Genomic DNA, 18,424 nt, shown 5'->3' on the forward strand with positions numbered 1-18,424 from the left:
AAGAAACTGTTAAGAGATGCTAGTCTGCTCCTCACCAAAAACCTGGTAAGAAAGTATAAGGCTCAGCTCCTGATTGGCTGGGGCCTATTATGCCATCCCAGGGGACAGGCCAGATTGAATGAGTTGACCCTCCAGAGTTATAATCTGTTATCCAGCAATATTACTGAGGACAAGAAAATTAGTGTGTTAAGACTCAAGTGATTCAGAACACCAGCTGCTGCGGGCTGCCAGATTTATCCAGAAACCCACACCTGTACCTATGGCTCAAGCATGTCAGCAGCTGCTCTAAGGACCTCCAAGGCTCCTTCTAGGCCTGTGCTGGCATAGATGGGCTCTTCCCTCACCCATCCCCACTCATACACTACGTGCTCTTGGGAAGCCACCTGGCTAAGCTCCCCCTTCCCTAAGTGATAACACAGTCACAAAGGGAAGGAGGAAAAGGGATGGTCCACCCCCAGCATCTGAGCACAAGAAGGTCTCTCCTTACAGCTCCTGCGGCATGATGGGGTCAGGTCTTAAATCCTGATACCCTAGAGACAGTCAGATAACAGTCATCCCATTAACAGCCTAACTGGGTTTCCCAGGTGGCACTAGTGGTAAAGAACCTGTCTGCCAATGCAGGAGACATAGAGACTTGGGTTTGATCCCTGGGTCAGGAAGATTAGCTTGAAGAGGGCATGGCAACCCACTCCAGCATTCTTGCCTGGAGAATCCCATGGATAGAGGAGCCTGGTGGGCTACGGTCCTTGGGGTTGCAGAGAGTCGAATATGACTGACTGAGCACACACACACCAGCCTGATTAGTGGTTAACAGCCTGGTAACAGACCAGGAACAGGGTAAGACCTCAGTGCTGGGAGAGAAGAGGATGATAAAAATAACACCTACAGGCTTTACTGTTCTGCTAGAGCTGGCCCAACCAGAACAACTCAGGGTCCCCCACGCCTCCTGGTCCACTCTATGTCCTTTTTTAAAAAAGACCTTTTTGATGTGGAACATTTTTAAAGGCTTTATTCAATTTATTACAATACTGCTTCTGTTTTCAGTTTTGGTTCTTTGGCCAAGAGGCATGTGGGATCTTAGTTTCCCAACCAGGCATGGAACCTGCAACCCCTGGATTGAAAGGTGAAATCTTAACCAGTGGACCTCAAGGGCAGTCCCATCTTTATGTCTTTAGCTTGTTCTCCCAAGTTACCGTAACAAACCCAGTCCTTAAAAATTTGGCACCATGACCTATGATCACACAGTGAACTCATGGCCAGGGCCCTTTCACAGTTTAAAGAAACTGGCAGCCCACTGGGGTAATGTGTACTCAGAGATGTGAGGGCTCAAAGGGCATCTGTGTCTGTGTTTACATCCCCTCTTCACTTGCCGGCCAGGTAGTTACCTGGTCTTGCAAGTGTATCCGCAGTGATGGGGACTCACTCTCTCCTGAGATCACTTATTCCCCTGAGGGCAGCTCTGTCTGTAACCCTGCCTCTGCAGCCTGCACTCTAGTGCTCCTTCCTGGATCTACTTCTCAGAAAGCGTGACTCATCTATATGACTTCCCTTTGGCTATTTCAAGCCCTCCCCTGTGACTCCCACCTCTTGATGAGCTCAGAGATCCCAGTGCCTCTACCCTTTCTTAGGAAGCACAGATATGTGGGCTCCCCTGCTATCACCCTATCTCCCAAGTTTCACAGTCTTGCAGAACATGGGGTCTTCAACTGCTCAAATACTCACAACAGGAGTTGATTGGTACGGAGCATGAAGAATGTCACCCCCTTGTTCTGAAAGTCATCTTCTTTCAATGCTGCCAAGAGTCACAGAACCTTTTCTATCAACCATGTCACAATTAATCACACTGCACTGCTGTCAACTAAAGGCCTCCTCTCCTGGAAAAGCCTTTATAAGCACCTCTACACCCAACTCTACTTGCTCTGGGGCCTCATATGTGGGGCACTGACATGTATTCCAATTAAATTTCCTATTAGGATGCCCAACTATTCTAGACTTCCTATGCCTCTTAGGACCTAAGTCTGAACTTTTAAGAATTAATTACTTCCCTCTGCTTCCTGTCATCCACAAATGACACGTCATCCAGGCTGTGGATGGGCACAGGGAGCAAGGCAGAGCCCTGCACTATCCTGAACCAATCCCCCTGCAGACTGAGATGAATACATCCTTCAGCCAGTTACTAAACCCTCTGCACCAAGCTCATGATCTCCATCTTAATCTCAAAGGTATCATGAAAGACCTCACCAACGCTTGCTAAAGTCCACATTCTACAAAAGATCTAAAATGTTCATCACTGAGGTAATTGCCAAATAAAAGCAATTTATCCCTTCAAAGGAATTCCAGGCAACAGTTTAAAAATATACGTTTTTATCTTAAAAACATGCACAACAGTCTACTGTCTCTAGGCTCAAACTCCTCTATAGGTACAGAACTGTACCTATATCCCAGAAACCTGTATTCCATGTAAACACATAGAAAAAGTCTGAGATGACATATATCAAACTGATGCTACCTGAGGAAACTCGGATTGGGATGGTCATCTAGGAGACCTTTATCTAAATTTCAATTTTTGTGAGAATGCATTCACTTATTACATGATAATAATTTTAAATAGTCAAGACATATACATCTAGGGTATCCCATGATATTACCAGTTTACTACTGATTTCCAAAGAGAGATCAAGACTAGTTAGAAACGACTTGTGTTTAGTAAACACTCATCCTGCCTGGACGCTGATAAATCATCTCTTTAACAATTTGTTCAAGAATCTTCCTTCCTTGGCCTTTAGAAAATCTTGCTCTCCGCAACTGCTCAAACATCAACCAAGGTTCAGAAGATGCAGGTCAGTAATTTCTCTGCACTGAAATATGATTCAAAATGTGTCAGACCCAGAAACCTGTTAGGGAGCTAGATCAAAGTGAGCAGCTGAGTACAAAAAGAGGCCACTTTGGGCCAGTGGGAAAGAACCAGAGCCAGGCTGCTCTTGAGGGGCTGGAGTGTATGTGGGGTGGGGGGTACATTCCAAGGTGTGTTTCAGGTTTACAAAGAACGTGTACCAGAAGCAAAACAGTCTAGTGACCCTCCAGAGACATCTGGACAGAAGAATCCCCCAGAGAAGCAGATATATTTTGCAACACAGAAAAGGTGCCCACACCCTCAAAACCATGCTGGGGACAGAGCATGTGGGCATGTGGTATGTGCTATGCCCAGACACAGGTGAGCACTCATATGCAGGGTCCAGACGTCTCTGAGCTGAGCCATGTCATGTCTGCTGCTGATGCTCAAGGTCTTGTATCCCTCTGTGCCTCTAGGAAGCAGCCGGGGCTGCAGTTAAGTAGCTGGGTGCTGCCAAAGGAACAGACAAAGCTTACCAATCACTTCAGTTATTCAGGAAACAAGATGGCTTCACAGGTGGTTCAGTGGTAAAGAATCCATCTGCCAAGGTGGGATAGAATCCCTGGGTAGGGAAGATCCTATAGAGGAGGAAATGGCAACCCTCTCCAGTATTCTTGCCTGAGAAATCCCATGGACAGAGGAGTCTGGTGAGCTACAGTCCATGGGGTCAGAAACAGTCCAATGCAACTAAGCGACTCAGCACGTGTGCACGCCAAAAGGACGGACAAGCTTACCAGTCATTTCAATTACTCAGGAAACAGGGTAGGGCTTTTGGTCTGGCTTAAGTCACCCAAATGTCTCACGTCCTTGACAATGAGTGTTGCCAAGCTAGAAGAGCCCAGTGTACTGCGGTGCCGTACGGGAGGGGAGCGCATGTGATAGAATGACCGCTGGGTCTGGCAACCGTCCCAAAGTCACCACATCATCAGTGAAGCACTCACATGTTTGGCTACATGTGCCCTGGGTTTTACTGAACCCCTGACCCCTGCTTTTAGATGATCAGAATTTTCCAGGAGCTGAACCTTTACCCTGAGCCCTCACAAACAAGCAAAAAGGAGAGAGTGTTCCCTGTGGCTTGCACTAAGGACATGGCTTTGGTCTGCTTCCATGATCAATGCATCCTACTGGGCCATGTCCCCTCTCATAGGGAGCCAGAAAAAGGTACCTCTCCTTCCTGGTGCTAAAGCTTAGCAGAGATGTCTGGCTGACTTCAGTGGATATGGTAAGTAGAGAATATGATAAGCAGAGAAGATGCAGACTGTGGTACAAAGGGATGCCCAACTGGTCCTTGTTCACCATCCATTTGCTATGAGCCCTTAGCAAAAACTTACAAAATTCAGAGGTTGATATAAAATTAAGGGTTAATCTATAGGTCTCTTCTAATGCAAAGTGAGAAGGACATACAGAAAGGAAGGAGCAAGGGAAAAAAGAGAAAATTCCACACAGCTTTATGTAAATGTTTCTAGACCTGAAATAATCTGATTTTCAAAACCATCTTCTTTAATGTTTCCTGGCTGTAGTTTGAACCCACAATCCCTCTCTCCACAGCCACAGTAAACATGGAGATGCCCACTGGCCCACCCAGCTGCCACACCTCTCTCACCCACTTGGGCACCAGTGGCTCTCCTTTCCTTTGGCACGGTCTTCTGGATGGGTCCCCGGGGTGGGGGCTGGGGAGTGGCACTGCTTCTGATGACAACTCTCCCTCAACCAGAAGAACTACTGAGCTGCAAGCACAGGATAAGACAGAGCCTCGGAGGGCGGTGGGGTCAGGGAAGATTCCTGAGAAATGTGTGGGTTTTCCCAGCCACTGTGGGCTCTATGATCTTTTCACAGTGTATGAAAGTGGAAGTGTGAGTTGCTCAGTCATGTCCAACTCTTTGTGACCCCCTGGACTGTAGCCTGCCAGGCTCCTCTGTCCATGGAATTTTCCAGGCAAGAATACTGGAGTGGGTTGCCATTCCCTTCTCCAGGGGATTTTCCTGCCCCAGGGATTGAACCCAGGTCTCTGGCATTGCAGGCAGATTCTTTACCGTCTGAGCCACCAGGGAAGTCCCTCACAGTGTATAGGCAAGCACCTTTCAACCTCTTCTGGACTAGGGCGGGGAGCTAGAAGACGGACAGCAGTGGCTCTGCTGCAAGGTTACAAATCTGCTCCTGTTTTCTGATTTATCACAGGAGACAGAAGCAGCAAAACAAGAAGGCCCTCACAGAAGGGGAGGAAAGGACACAGGCGGGATAAGACTCCACTCTACTTCACGGGGACTCAGGGCAATTACCCATCCCAGAGCTGAAGGATACCTACCAAGTATTCCCAGATGCTGAGTTCAAGGGTCTAGGTCAATGGGCCCATGTCCCCTCCCTCCCTGGCTTTACCACCCATTTACTCAGGGGCTCAAAAGAGGGCATCAGATTTTCCTAGGACAAAGCTTCAGTGTCTCTCAAGCAAAGCTGCCTCTTCCAAAATTGCCACAGGAAGCCCCACATCAAAGAGGTCTAGCGACCTCTTACCTTCATCCCAAAGGACTGCATCCGGGTGGCCACTTCTCTCCCAATTCTGCCCAGGCCAAGAATTCCTAGGACCTTTCCATTCAGCTCAGTTCCCATGAACTGCAAACAGGGAAAGAAGCCGAAGTCAGCGCCTGCAGTAGACTGTGGACACCGAGCCAGGCAGGGTGAGGCAAGGCCAGCCGCTTACCTTCTTCCGCTCCCACTTGCCATTCTTCATAGATGCCGCCGCCTGAGGAATCTGCCTGCAAGGACAGACACATTCAGCAGGCCCACCCAGACCCCACTAGCCCAGGAAGGAGGTGCAGTCTGAAGGCTGCATGGCCACTACATCTGCTGGGCATCCCCTGATGAAGACAAGTACAAGCTAGGTCTGGGGGCTCAGGTTCAGAAATACCGAGGATGGACAAAGGGCTATAGCAGGAGGATCCCTTGACAAGACCTGGCTTGGAGCCCTGGGATTGTCTCCAGCCAAATGTCGGGGAGGAGGTTCTGAGTCCATCTCAGTTGCTTGAATATTGGCCTCAGTGACTCCAGGCATGTAAAAAGCAAAAGCTAATCCTCCAGCATTTGTAGAGATAATGAAATGGTGTATTGGGGGATTTTAACACCACCAAATGTTCCAGAAGCACAAAGATTTCCATTTTCTTATTTCATTCAGAGCTACAACCTATGACATCTTCCACTATATCAGGGGATAGCTGAATACTTATTCTCCCTTGAGAGTTAGACTACACTGGGGTAGCAGGTGCTGTAGTCTGGACACTTCCAACAACCATAGGACCTCCTGTCTCACACCACACACACACACACACACACACACACACCCCACACACTCCACAGCCTATCCCCTCCTATCAGCCAACATGGAGGTCTGATTCTGCATGTGTTTTCCAGAAGGCACAAAGGAAATTAGGGCGATGTGAGAAATCAGAGGCAAGATATGTTGTGTGGATCATGGTCCTCTAGGCTCTTCCGGAAGCGAGAAAGGAGGAGATAAGAAGCAATGTTTAAATATCAGCTCATTTGATGCTCACACTAACTGCATGGCGGGGGTTAGGGGGAGAGCTGGGGGGAGATTGCAGGCACTGGGGGTTAAACACCTTGCCCAGCATCACTCAGCCAGAAGTAGCAGAATGAAGTCAAAGCCAAGGAAGGCATCCCCACCAGTCAGCCTCCTAAGTGTTTCAATGCAGGCGCTGGCCATAAAATTCAGCGGTGTGTGCGTGTCTGCATATGCGAGAGAAAACAGAGATTCCAAGATAACCGCTCCCATATTTCCACTTCCCTGAGTTCCGATTCAAAGCTTTCTTTCCTGTCTACACGTTACCAGGCACAGACTTCCATCTGAGGATGAGGCTGACGGAGAACCTGCCCTGCTGTCACAGCCCCATGAATTCATGGGCAAACTCAACAGAGCTCATGGAAGCAGCCCCATCTCACTGCTCTGGCCCATCAGGCCTGACTGCAAGAAGGACAAAGTCCTCACTTCTCTGAGGACAATGACTTGCCTCGAGGAAGCAAAGCCAGACTGATCAAACCTGCCCGAGTGAGACAGAGCCCCCATCGGCCTCCTCTGTCCTCTTGCCTCCCGACCTCTGCCCCCCTGGCTGCATGGTGCCATCTGAGGTATGCGTGCGGCACCATCGGGTGCAGGAAATGCCCACACCCGCCCTCTGGGTGCTGCACCCAGCTGGCCACGGTGTCTTCCCAGGTTTTAACTCTGTGGGGTCCTCAGCAGGCCAGTGTGAGGAGGGCCACAAGTGGGCAGAAGACCTCCCGAGAATTCAATGGAGGCCGACCTGACTTAGGAAGGAAAACAGGCGAACAGTGAAGTCTACCTTTTCGCATTCTCCTGTCTTTCCATGTCCGTGCTCTTCTCCAGCTCCTCAGGACCAGGCATCTAGTCGAAGTCCCCCAGCGCAAGGCCCATCCCGGCCTGCTCTCCACCCACACTGCCCAGTGCTCTCAGCTTCACTGTCCACCGCCCCCACCCCCACCCCTTCTGCTGCTGCCTGGCTGGGAAAGCATACTGATTAAACCAGCGCACAGTGAGTTACGAGACTGGTGATGACTGAGGTCATGATGAGTGGTTGGGAACCTAAATCATACCGCTTTGCCAACTCCTTTAAGTAAAGTTGGTCATGGAATAGGAGGAAAACTATTCCTGACTCCCAAGGGAACATCACTCCCAAACAAAAATTGTGAGAGAAATAGAAAGCTGCACTGGGATCCTTCCCTCATCCCTCAAAAACACACACAAACACACACCACTGAATTTAGTAGCACACGTGACACCAGGGCATCAGGCCTCAGTACGTCTCTAGATGTTCTGGGAGATCCAAACAGCCAGTGCAGGGTCCCTTCCGGACCGGGTCCCTTCTGCTGGGCAATTCTCCCTATTCTTTCCTTTTTCCACCCTCTTCTCATCTTCACTGACAGGTGAGTAAGACCTACAATCTCAGGTAGAAATCCTGGAGAAGAGTTAGAGCAAAGGTGAATGCCCTCAGACCCTCTCCCAGGTCTTGAGAAGGGGAACGGATCATTTCTCAGGCCCAGAAGGTTTCAGGCCCCCTGAGTAGAGAAGTAAGGGGTGCTGGCTGCCTGGGTTCCCTGTTTAAGGATCCATGGACCTGCGAAGGGACCCAGAGCATCTTTCTGCCCACCCACTGGCTCCCTGTCCTTCCCAATGACCCACTACCTGTCCAACAGTGGGAGCTCAGTCACTTTACCACCCAACACAGTAAGACTCGTGTACACTGTGTGATATTCATTGGTCCTAGGCTGTCCCCTCTCTTTTAAGAGATTTGACCCTTTGAGATCTCTTGTGTTACGAACCCACAGGTCATGGTCCCAGGGATCCCAGGGAAGCTTTCTATTTCATTCCCTTCATATAGATCTGCAAGGACAGTGACAGAGGTAAGCCCCAGGAGAATCAGCCTGGCTGGGGAATCTTGGAGAGAGCTTTTTGGATGAATTAACACTCGAGCTTAACCTTGAAGAACAGTTTTAAGAGTTAAAGAAAGAAATGGCAGGGACGGATACCCAGGCAGCAGAAACAGCATTTGTGAGGCTCCAAGATCAGAGAAGGCTTCGTGTGTGTGTGGACACCTACTACTGTGACTGGCACAGGAGATGTGTGTGGAGAGTGGAAGTGAGTAAGGAGAAAGAGATCACCCACGTATTTATTTTCTCAATGGGCCTGCTCCCAGGTAATGAACGTGAGAACCAGGATGATGAGTGAGCAGTTGAGGGCTAACAGCCTTGAAGGTTTTTAGCAGCCCGCACATCACCAGGCTGAAGTGTTCCTAAGCTTCTCTGGGTCAGTTTGCTTAGGGAGTTAACAACTGACAGACCACAGAGAGTAACTCTCCTCAGAAGTTAGGGACTCACTTACCTGGCGAGACACATGATCATTCCACAGGTGAGCTCCGCCGCACTGAGGCTGTTCCCATTGGGGGTACTATGCATGGAAAAAGAGGGGGGTCATCTGTCAGCCAGACCAGGATTCCCACACCTGTCCCTGTAGAAAGCCTCCAGTGCACCCCGAGCTTGCTCTCCTGCTCCATGAGAGCTCTCCTTGCTCTTTATTGCTCTGGTTTAGCTTTATGGGTTATTTCTTTACATTTTAAAAAATTGAAGTAGAGCTGATACACAATATAAGTTAAACGTGTACAATATAGTGATTTACGATTTTTAAAGGTTAGACTCCATTTATACCTATTATAAAACACTGTCGCTACGCTCCATGTTGTACAATAATATATCCTTGTAGCTTATTTTATACCTAATAGTTTGTACATCTTAACTCCATACCCCTATGATGCCCCTCCCTCCCACTGGTAACCACTAGATTATTCTCTGTATCAATGAGTCTTCTCTGTTATATTCACTAGTTTGGTATACGTTTTAGATTCCTTACATGTGACATCACACAGTATTTGTCTCTTTCTGATTTATTTCCTAATGCCCTCCAAAATCATCCAGGCTGCCACAAATGGCGAAATTTCATTCTTTTTATGGCTAATATTATATTATATGGGCTTCCCAGAATGGCTCAGTGGTAGAGAACCCACCTGCCAATGCAGAAGACATGGGTTCCATCCCTGGGTTGGGAAGATCCCCTGGGGTAAGAAGTGGCAACCCATTCCAGTATGCTTGCCTGGAGAATCCCATGGACACAGGAGACCGGTGGGCTATAGTCCATGGGGTCACAAAGAGTCAGAAACGACTTAAGAGACTAAACAACAGCATTACATTGCGTGTGTTTGTGTGTGTGTGTGTGCATATATATACATATATATCTCACATCTTTATCCATTCATCTGTCCACGGACACTTAGGTTGCTTCTGCATCTTGACAATTGAAATAATGCTGCTATCAGCACTGGGGTACATGTATCTTTTCAAATTAGCGTGTTTTTTTTTTACCTAGGAGTGAGATTGCTGGGTGATGTGGTAGGTCTATTTTTAGATTTTGAGGAAGATCCTTATTGTTCTCCACTGTGGCTACACCAATTTACATCCCCACCAACAGTGTATAAGTGTTCCCTTCTTTCTACATTCTCTCCAACATTTTGAGCGTACTTGTTCTTAATGCAAACCCCCAACCCCATGCCACCAGCCTGGAGTTCTGTGAGGTACTCCTGCCCTAAACCCAAAGTTGGAAAAAAAACCCTTTTGCCCCAGCTTTATGTTTTCCTGCAGAGGGACCCCCATGCGAGAAACACACCTGGCCTCTCTCTACGCAGACTTACTTCTCCTGAGGCAGAGAAGCATCTCCTTAGATGGGGAGAAACATGTGTGGCTCAGCCCTTATCTGACTCCTCTTATTTCAGGATCTACCTGCCTACAAAAAGCACAAATCTCTGCTGCTCCATGCCATCAAGCTTTTATTTTATTGGAGTACAGTTGATTTACACTGTGGTGTTAGCGTCACACATCTGTACCTGTAACAGAGGCAGAAGGTGGCTATTTGACCACAGACCTTTATCAAGTTGCCCAACCTGGCTTTTATTAGGAACAAAGCTAATATTTTTATCTCGTCCTGTTGGGCTTCTCCTATTTCTCCACAAGTTTTGCACTGAGAAATCTTCCTCACATGATAAATCAAAGGGCAATGTTGATTCTACCCATCTTGCAGAAAGGAAGACAGAGATAAAATCCATGAAACTATTTTTCTTTTCTTGAAGGATTTTCCTTACTGTTTTTAGAATATTAACACATGTTTACCCTTTATGCCCTCTACTGGGTCTTTTCTTCTCTGGAAATGAAGGTTATAAAAAGAAAAAAGGTCAAGAGACTCTATTTTTTTTAAATGAAAAAGTCAAGATAAAAGGATTCTTAGAATCTGTCCTTCTAAGAACACCTGGCTTCCTGTCACCCGCAGCTAATGACCAGACTAAACAGGATATGGGAGGTGGTGCTGGGGCCAGGGGGCTGGTGCTTCTGGATCCAGGGCAAGACTGAAGGATGGGTTGCACGTGTGTTCTCGGTCACTCAGTCATGTCCAGCTCTTTGTGATCCCATAGACTGTAGCCCTCCAGGTTCCTCTGTCCATTGGATTTTCCAGGCAAAAATACTGGAGTGCGTTGCCATTTCCTCCCAACCCAGGGATGGAAGCCACGTCTCCTGCATTGGCAGGTGGATTCTTTGCCAGTGAGTCACTTGGGAAGCGCGGAGCGTGCTACCGGTTAACATCGCTTCTGTTGGATACTGACCTCAGGCTGATAACCAGGTCAGTTAACCTCTACCCTACAGAGGGAAGTGGAGAGGAGGGAGGGGAAGGTCTTGACGATGATGAGGCTCCCGAGGGAAGAGAAAACATGGAGGATGGAGAAGTGGACAGGGATAACCTTGCCACTCCATCTTATGTCAGAGTGGTGCCGGAAATAAGGGTTGCCATGACCTTGGCCATGAGTTTCTGCAAAAAACAGCTCTGAGGAGGACCCCTTCTTTCTTGGCCCTGGAGTCTGAAAGAGAAACTGGGGTCCCTTTCCAGAAGAGCACAGGGAAGAGAGGAAGAGAAAGAGTGGGCAAGTCTGTCTACTAGCAAAGGCTGTGCTGCAGCACAAGAACCACCATCCAGTGGAGCCTGCAGAACCAGGCTCCATGCGGAACCACAGAGGGGGAGGGGCAGGCTGCAGCAGAGACTGAGGGAAATCCACGAAGGCTCTTCTGATCCCTCAGCCAGGCTGCAGGCGTGCAAGCATCTGTGGGGTGCGTTTGTGAAGCATTTTGAGATTAACAAGACAGCTTCCATGTAAGAAACCTGGGGAACCACTAAGCCGTAAGCTCCGACCTGCCCCCACCCCATTTGTTCTCAGCCTGGAGCAGGCAGCCTCCTGGACCCTCTTCTGACTCTACAGGCATCTCCTCCCTCCATGCAGTCAGTCTCCACACTCACTCCCACCACCTCCATGACTTACTTCATGACCAGGATGCCCTTTCTGGTTGCGGCCTCCAGATCCACGTTGTCCACGCCCGTGCCAGCCCTGCCCACCACCTGCAGCTTCTCTGCCGCGTTGATGATGTCAGAGGTCACCTTGGTGGCCGAGCGGACAATAAGGCCTTCACAGTCCTGAGGCAGAAAAAGAAACACCTGGATCCACAGAGTTGGTCTCTGTACAGCCTCTCTGTCCAAGGTGGGAGTCCCTGCAGGCTGATGCTGGATAGCCAGGAAAGGCATGTGTATGCGCACACACCTCTGAAAGCCTTCACCAACAGTCAGGCTTGGGTTCAAATCCAAGCTCCAGCCCTGACAAGCTAAGACTCTGAGCTTCAGCCTCCTCAGGTGTGTGAGCAGGAAATGACAGGTACAACCCCTGGCACAATATCTGGCCCTGCTCAAGGGACATCACTTCCTTCATCAGACACGGAGCCACTAAAGGGGTGAGGTGGGATCAGATTCCACTTTGCGAGCCCCTAGGCCTGGTACACAGAATGCACTCAATAAATGTTGGTCGGCTGAATAAGTAAAGTTAATAAAAGGCAAATTATTAAAAGAAAAACATTTCCTAAAATAGAAACCACAGTAGAGGGGAGGGGAGAAAACAATTAAGCTGGTTCACAGTTGCTCAGAAAACCAGGCACTATTAGACTAAAACTAAACCTATGTGAGAAATCAGACTTTTTGGATTCATCACAGCCATTTTACCTGGGCTAAGCCAGACCTGAGGATAATCGTCCTTAGGCTTGTCCAGCATCTGATGGTATTTTCTGCAGAATAAGGATGCTGTGCCAAATACTCAACGAGAAGGCCCAGGAAATGGAGCTGGAGAGCGACTGCACACTCTGCCCAACGCTGGCTGTCTCAGGTTTCGTTGATGAGCAAGCTGCAAGGGCGTCTGCATAAGCAGCAAGCTGGGAACCAGGAGCCTGGGGCTCTAGGCCCCGTGCTGCCAATGACACACTGGGTCACTGTGCCAAGTTATGTCACCACCACCCCTGGTCTCCTCCAGTAACACAAGAGCACTGGAATAGACAGCTGATCTGAAGCCTGTAACTACCCTGCATTTCCCCAGTGGGGCACCCAGCTGGATCCCATGAGAACCTTCCCTCTTCCCTTCCCACCACATGGATTCCAAAGACAAAGAGGGGCTATTAGCATCTGGCTTCCAGGGTAAGGGCCCACTCTGTGTTTACTGTGCACAAGTCCAGAGCCTAGGAACAAGTTTGGACAAGGTAAATGCAGGGAGAACAGAGGGTTCTTTTCCCTCCACGGAGGGGAGAGGAGAAAAGAAGCTTACTCTGCAGTCTACTTAGATCTGGAGGGCTTCTCAACACTGGGATGATTCTTTAGAAAAGGCTGAAAAACTACTTCTCTGGAGGTGTGAATGTTTCATGCATGCTCACTGGCTGGAGCTCTGCCAGACCAGAGAGAGCTGCATCAAGGACCCTTCACCAGCACTTCACACCCTTTCGTGTCTGTGGTTCTGAAATAGAATGCTCCTTGAATACTCTCTCCAAAGCTGCCAGCCCTTCCCCAAACCCTGGGAATCTTCTCACAGGGCAGTCTAGCTGCAGAAGGGCATATAGACTCCCCAGGAGTGCACCCCATCGCTGCAGACTCCAAGGACAAACACGGAAACACCAGTTTTTAACAAGCAGAGCCTCTCTCTGTGGAAGGATCTCCCTTATGGAGATTTATCCTACAGTCTCTCTCTGTTTCCCTCAAGGGTGTGTCCCAGCTTTCTCTGAAGCCACGAAGTCTAAAGAGCCTCCAGTCAGACCAGCTGAGACGTACAGGCAGAGCTCGCCCATCCCAAATGAGAATCTGCCTTTGCAGACTTCCACTCAGCAGACACTGGTCCCACATGATCTGGACATCCCTGTGGCCAGAGTTCACAAACTTGCAAGGCCTCTTATACCCTCAGCTACCTCTGTTCCTGTTCATTCAAACAGCATCAGTTAATTCATTCAAGGGAATTCCCTGGGGGTCCAGCGGTTAGGACTCTGCACTTCTACTGTCAAGAGCCCAGGTTCAATACCTGGTCAAGGAACTAAGATCCCACAGCCACACGTGGTGAGCGCCGCCCCGCCCCTCCAAAAAAAAGTTAGGATTCAGTCAATCTGCATACATTTACTGAGAGTCTGCACTCCCAGGCACCGTCCCCCTCTCAGGACCCTGCCATCCCTCTGAGATGTGGCTCCCTGCTCTCCCCACCTCTCCTCTACTTCTGAAAACAGCAGCCCACATCCTCTCAGAAGTTTGCTGTGGTTATAATTTTCTTCTGCAGCATCCCAAGGTCCTCTCTGGCACTCCTGCGACGGGAATCTCAACACCACACCTACTCTGCCGTCTGCTGTTCTCTGCTGTGTGTGCTGTATCCGCGTATGACAGCTGGCTGGAATAGGCATTTGCTGCACTCGGTTTGCCTTCCTACTCCCAGCCCCTCAGTGGCCTCAGAGCTGGAAAACAGCAGGACCCTGTTCTGCTGGATTTATGGCTGTTTCAGACAAACTATGCCAACTCAGCAGTGGAAACACATTCATGCTCCTCAAGTTCACACATGCTTGCGTTCCCAAGGACAGGCTTCGCCTTGGAGGTGATTTCAGCATTGCTCCTGCCTCACAACTGAATGACCAAACACACAAGCATGCACTGACTTATGTAACAGGGGACGCCAAAGAAAGTCTCCAGGTTATGTTCCCCTGGCTACAGAGAATGCAGGTAGGAACTGTCTGGCACAATATATGTGATCCTCATTAAGTAGATGGCTATGTAACCTTTGCAAACCAAATCCTAGTGTAAAGGCTGGAAACGTGCTATTTTAAAAGAGCCTTTCAAAACATGGACTCTTGCCTGGAAATTTATTCCCTTCTTTTGCTTTCTTAAAACTCGGAGATAAAGATACTAAGGTGCCTCAGAAAGTTAAATGCATTACCAGCCTGCATTTAGTGGATTCTGACCAGCATTGCTATTTAATGAAACAGAACACAGCATATACAGTATGGGTGTTCTTTCATGAAACTTGAGTGTATGCGTGTACACATATGTGTGTGTATACTGAGTTACGGTGTAAAGTGAATTTCCTATTGTGGGTCATGGTCAAAGTCTAAAACCACTGATGGGTGGTAAGACTTAATGTTTATTACTAGATTTGTATAAGATGATAGAAGAGGGGTACACAGTCTAAATAAGAGTTTTGTTGAGTTCCAACAAGAAGTTTTATTATTTCAAGCCAGTGTTTTCCAAACTTTTGACTAAGACCCACAGTAACAAATACATTTAGCCTTACTATCTGTATTGCTGTCTGATATTTACTTTTTTTTTTTCTTTTTAATGCTAATCACGACCCATTAAATAGACTTCAATGCCTATTAATGAGCTGTGACTTGCTTCAAGTCTGAAAAGCATGGTTCTGGGGAATGATTGTACTTCCTGGCCACGGAACGAGAAAGAACAAACCGTGCCTGCCCAGAATACCAAGGAGTGTGAAGGGAGGCCTGGCATGGTTCTATCAACCTGCTCCAGTTTCTTTCGGTATATAAAAGGTTTAAACAGGGGAGGCCAGGGGCCGCTAACCCAGATACCTCTCCACTCAGAATAACAAGAGGTAGCTTGGATAGGACCCACTCCAGTGTTCTTGCCTGGAGAATCCCAGGGACAAGGGAGCCTGGTGGGCTGCTGTCTATGGGGTCGCACAGAGTCGGACACGATTGAAGCGACTTAGCAGCAGCAGCAGCAGCTTGGATAGGAGTCCTTTCATTGGCCCAGGGAGGGGGATTCCAAACTTAGTGTTTTTCTACAAAGACAGACATGAAAACTGGGCATGCCCAAATCCCTCAACAATGTAGCCAACAAACACCTCTCTTCCTGCCAGGAGTTTGCAGTGCCTTTAAAACATCCTTTGTGTCCCAGCCCCCAATTCCCAGCCAACCTCCCAACATCCTGGAACCCTGCAGCTAGTGACCAAGGGCTCCCATTCTTGTCAGTTCCACTCACTCACCACTATCTCATCCCACCCTACCCCAGGGGTACAGGATTTTCATTTCCACAAGAAGTCCCATGCACACTTCCCAGCCAGGTGGTCTGGTCGAGGTGAGGGTCTAGAGACCACGACACTGCCTTCTGGCCACTGCCCAGAGCCAAAGCCACTGCTGCCATCTGCACATAGGAGGAGGTGACAAGTGAAGTGCCTGTCTCCCATTCACTCCGAGGGTGCTCCAAGGACCAGCTCCTGAGTCCTTGGCCCCCACCAAGTCAAGGCTGATCACCCTCTCCTCCCCACCTGAGCAGCAGTGGGGCAGGCAGAGGCTTAAGCTTCTGATGGTCTCATTTAACACTCAAGTACTGTGTTATCTGGTCATTAGCTTCACAGTCTATTAACCAGGCTCCCTAACCAGCTGACAAGCTTCAGGAAGATAGGAACCAGTCAAACTTCTCTGAGTACAGGACAGGCGCTGGATACAGTACCATGGGGCCAGAGCCAACAAGGGTTCCAAGGAGAAACCCAGGAGGAGATACAAAGGCAGTTAGGAAGGCCGTGTGATTGCCTCACCGCCAGAGCAACAGCTGCCACCTCTGTGGTTTGATTTAAGGGACTCTCGGAGGAGTGAAGGATGGTGGGGTGGATCCGGGCTGAGTCTGGCTGAAGTTGGTAGGAGGCTACAATGCCGGGTGTGGGAGTTGGGGGACAAGGGAGAATACTTCCGGACGGGTGGGGTGGAGACACCTGGGCGCTGGGTGCCGTCCACAAGTAAGAAGTGCGGTAACGGGAGTGAAGAGTTCCCAAAATAAATGTTATAAGCCTAGACGAGGCTACCAAATCTCGCAGGGATTTTACAAACCAGGTAAAGAAAAATCCGAAGTAGACGGCACTAATTATATAACACGACAAGCGGTGATAACGCTCCTGAGAAAGATTTGCTAAGAAATACACGTTTCCTGGGAGCATTTGGGATCGGATTCTCCATGGATCTGGCCATACCTTGCCGCGCCAAGGCCAAAGGTGAGGTCATCCGCCGAAACCGCTGGCGGAGACTAAGCCTGGACCGCCCGAGCCGCGGTCACCGCCGCGCGGCCGGCGCGGGGATCTCTGGCGCCCCCATCACCCGCCCCTCCTGCCTCCGAGCGCTCCCAGGCGGCCGAGGGGCGGTGAAAACTCTCCGTAGTCTTGCATCAGACTAAAGGCGGGTATGGCGTTTGCTGCCCTAGTCCCGCCGCTTTCCCTGCGGCTTCTGGGGGAGCTTGCTGGAGCAACTACGCGACAGGCTGGACTCCGCCAGCGTCTCCCAGGGAAGGCAGGACTTGGCTGGGCTGGGCCGGCCAGGGAAGGCTCGCCGCTCCCTGAGTTCCAAGAAGGGAAGCTACTTTGGCGCCCCTCCCCCCGGCACCCCAGCGCGAGGCGGGAGAGACGGCCCTGGGGAGCCGCGCTGGCATCCCGCGGGCAGCCGGCACTTTGCAGTGTTGGCGGGAAACGTTCCAACGTGGAACACGCCGTTGCAAACTGAACGGAAAGTTTGCATCCTGCAGCTTGCAGACGTTGGTTCCTCCCTCCTTCTCCCTCCACCTTCCCCAGCCCCCAAACTCGGGAGACCCCCAAGACTGACACCAGGTAGGAGGTGAGGGTGGGGCGCGCTGGGCCGAGGGTGTCAACCACTGTCCACGGAGGATGCCACACAGCCCTCTCACGCTCGCCTAACCTGCAGCTCGGCTATCAGCTCCTCTTTGCTCAGGTTCTGCTTCTCCACCACCTGCAGCCCTCCATCTTGCAGGATCTTCCGGCAGCAAGGGTCCAGGCTATCACTGATAAGCACTTTCCGTAGATCTGCAAAGGCCATTGCTGGAGTCGGCCTTGGAATCTGCAGCTTTTCCTGGGCAGAAATACCTAAAGAGAAACGCGGCTGCTTCGGCTGGCGGGCTTCAGTAACTGGGCAGGATTCGCGATTGGACAGAAACTCTCCAACTCTCTGTGACTCCGCCCCCTCGTGGTGGTTCTGGGTCTTCAGATCTCCTCCCACTTTACTATCCTCTGGAGACAGTCTCTCAATCTCAGCCAAACCATTTCTCTATACCTGGTGAGCAGACAGAAGCATTTTTTGCTGAGTAGCTGATTCATCTCTGAAATAAGTTGAAAAATATTCGCTCTCATCATGAGAGAAATATTTCCTCTTCACTTTCCTCTTAAGGACCTAACTCTTTAACAATTAGTCATTTATTAACGCACCTACTATGTGCAAGGCAAGGTGCTGGATGCTGAAGGGGCTCGAATTTCAAAAAGACATAGCCTCTTTCCTCTGGTTGGCTAACATCCCAGAATACCAAAGACACAGATGTGGAAAGTTAAATAATAAAAAGCAATAGGGAACTGTTTCTGAAACCTCACAAAACCGTGATTAATTCCAAATGAATGATACAATGAAAATTATAAATTTGAAAAAGAACAAGGGACTGGTCCATTTGGACCAGCCAAAATATTTGTTCAAGTTCAATATCCTCCTCTTCCACTACTTCCTCTCTGATTACTTAAAAAAAAAGAAGAAAAAAGAAGAAAATGAGATGTCAGTCTGGCCTAATTT

At 49.3% G+C, this 18,424-nt stretch overlaps 1 protein-coding gene across 1 annotated transcript in view; it reads right to left on the reverse strand.

The window, feature by feature from the left end:
* PHGDH (phosphoglycerate dehydrogenase) overlaps positions 1 to 17,755 on the reverse strand; it is a 30,866-nt gene extending 13,111 nt beyond the window's left edge. The window contains exons 1-5 of the mRNA XM_068965354.1: positions 17,549 to 17,755; positions 11,830 to 11,981; positions 8,799 to 8,864; positions 5,592 to 5,646; positions 5,405 to 5,503 (exon numbers count right to left, since the gene is read on the reverse strand). Coding sequence (XP_068821455.1) covers positions 5,405 to 5,503; positions 5,592 to 5,646; positions 8,799 to 8,864; positions 11,830 to 11,981; positions 17,549 to 17,686 — 510 coding nt within the window. The 5' untranslated portion in view covers positions 17,687 to 17,755. The remainder of the gene's footprint in view (positions 1 to 5,404; positions 5,504 to 5,591; positions 5,647 to 8,798; positions 8,865 to 11,829; positions 11,982 to 17,548) is intronic.
* Between the last annotated feature and the right edge of the window lie 669 nt (positions 17,756 to 18,424).

This window comes from Capricornis sumatraensis, chromosome 2 (assembly GCF_032405125.1).
Source record: "Capricornis sumatraensis isolate serow.1 chromosome 2, serow.2, whole genome shotgun sequence".
Lineage (NCBI taxonomy): Eukaryota > Metazoa > Chordata > Mammalia > Artiodactyla > Bovidae > Capricornis > Capricornis sumatraensis.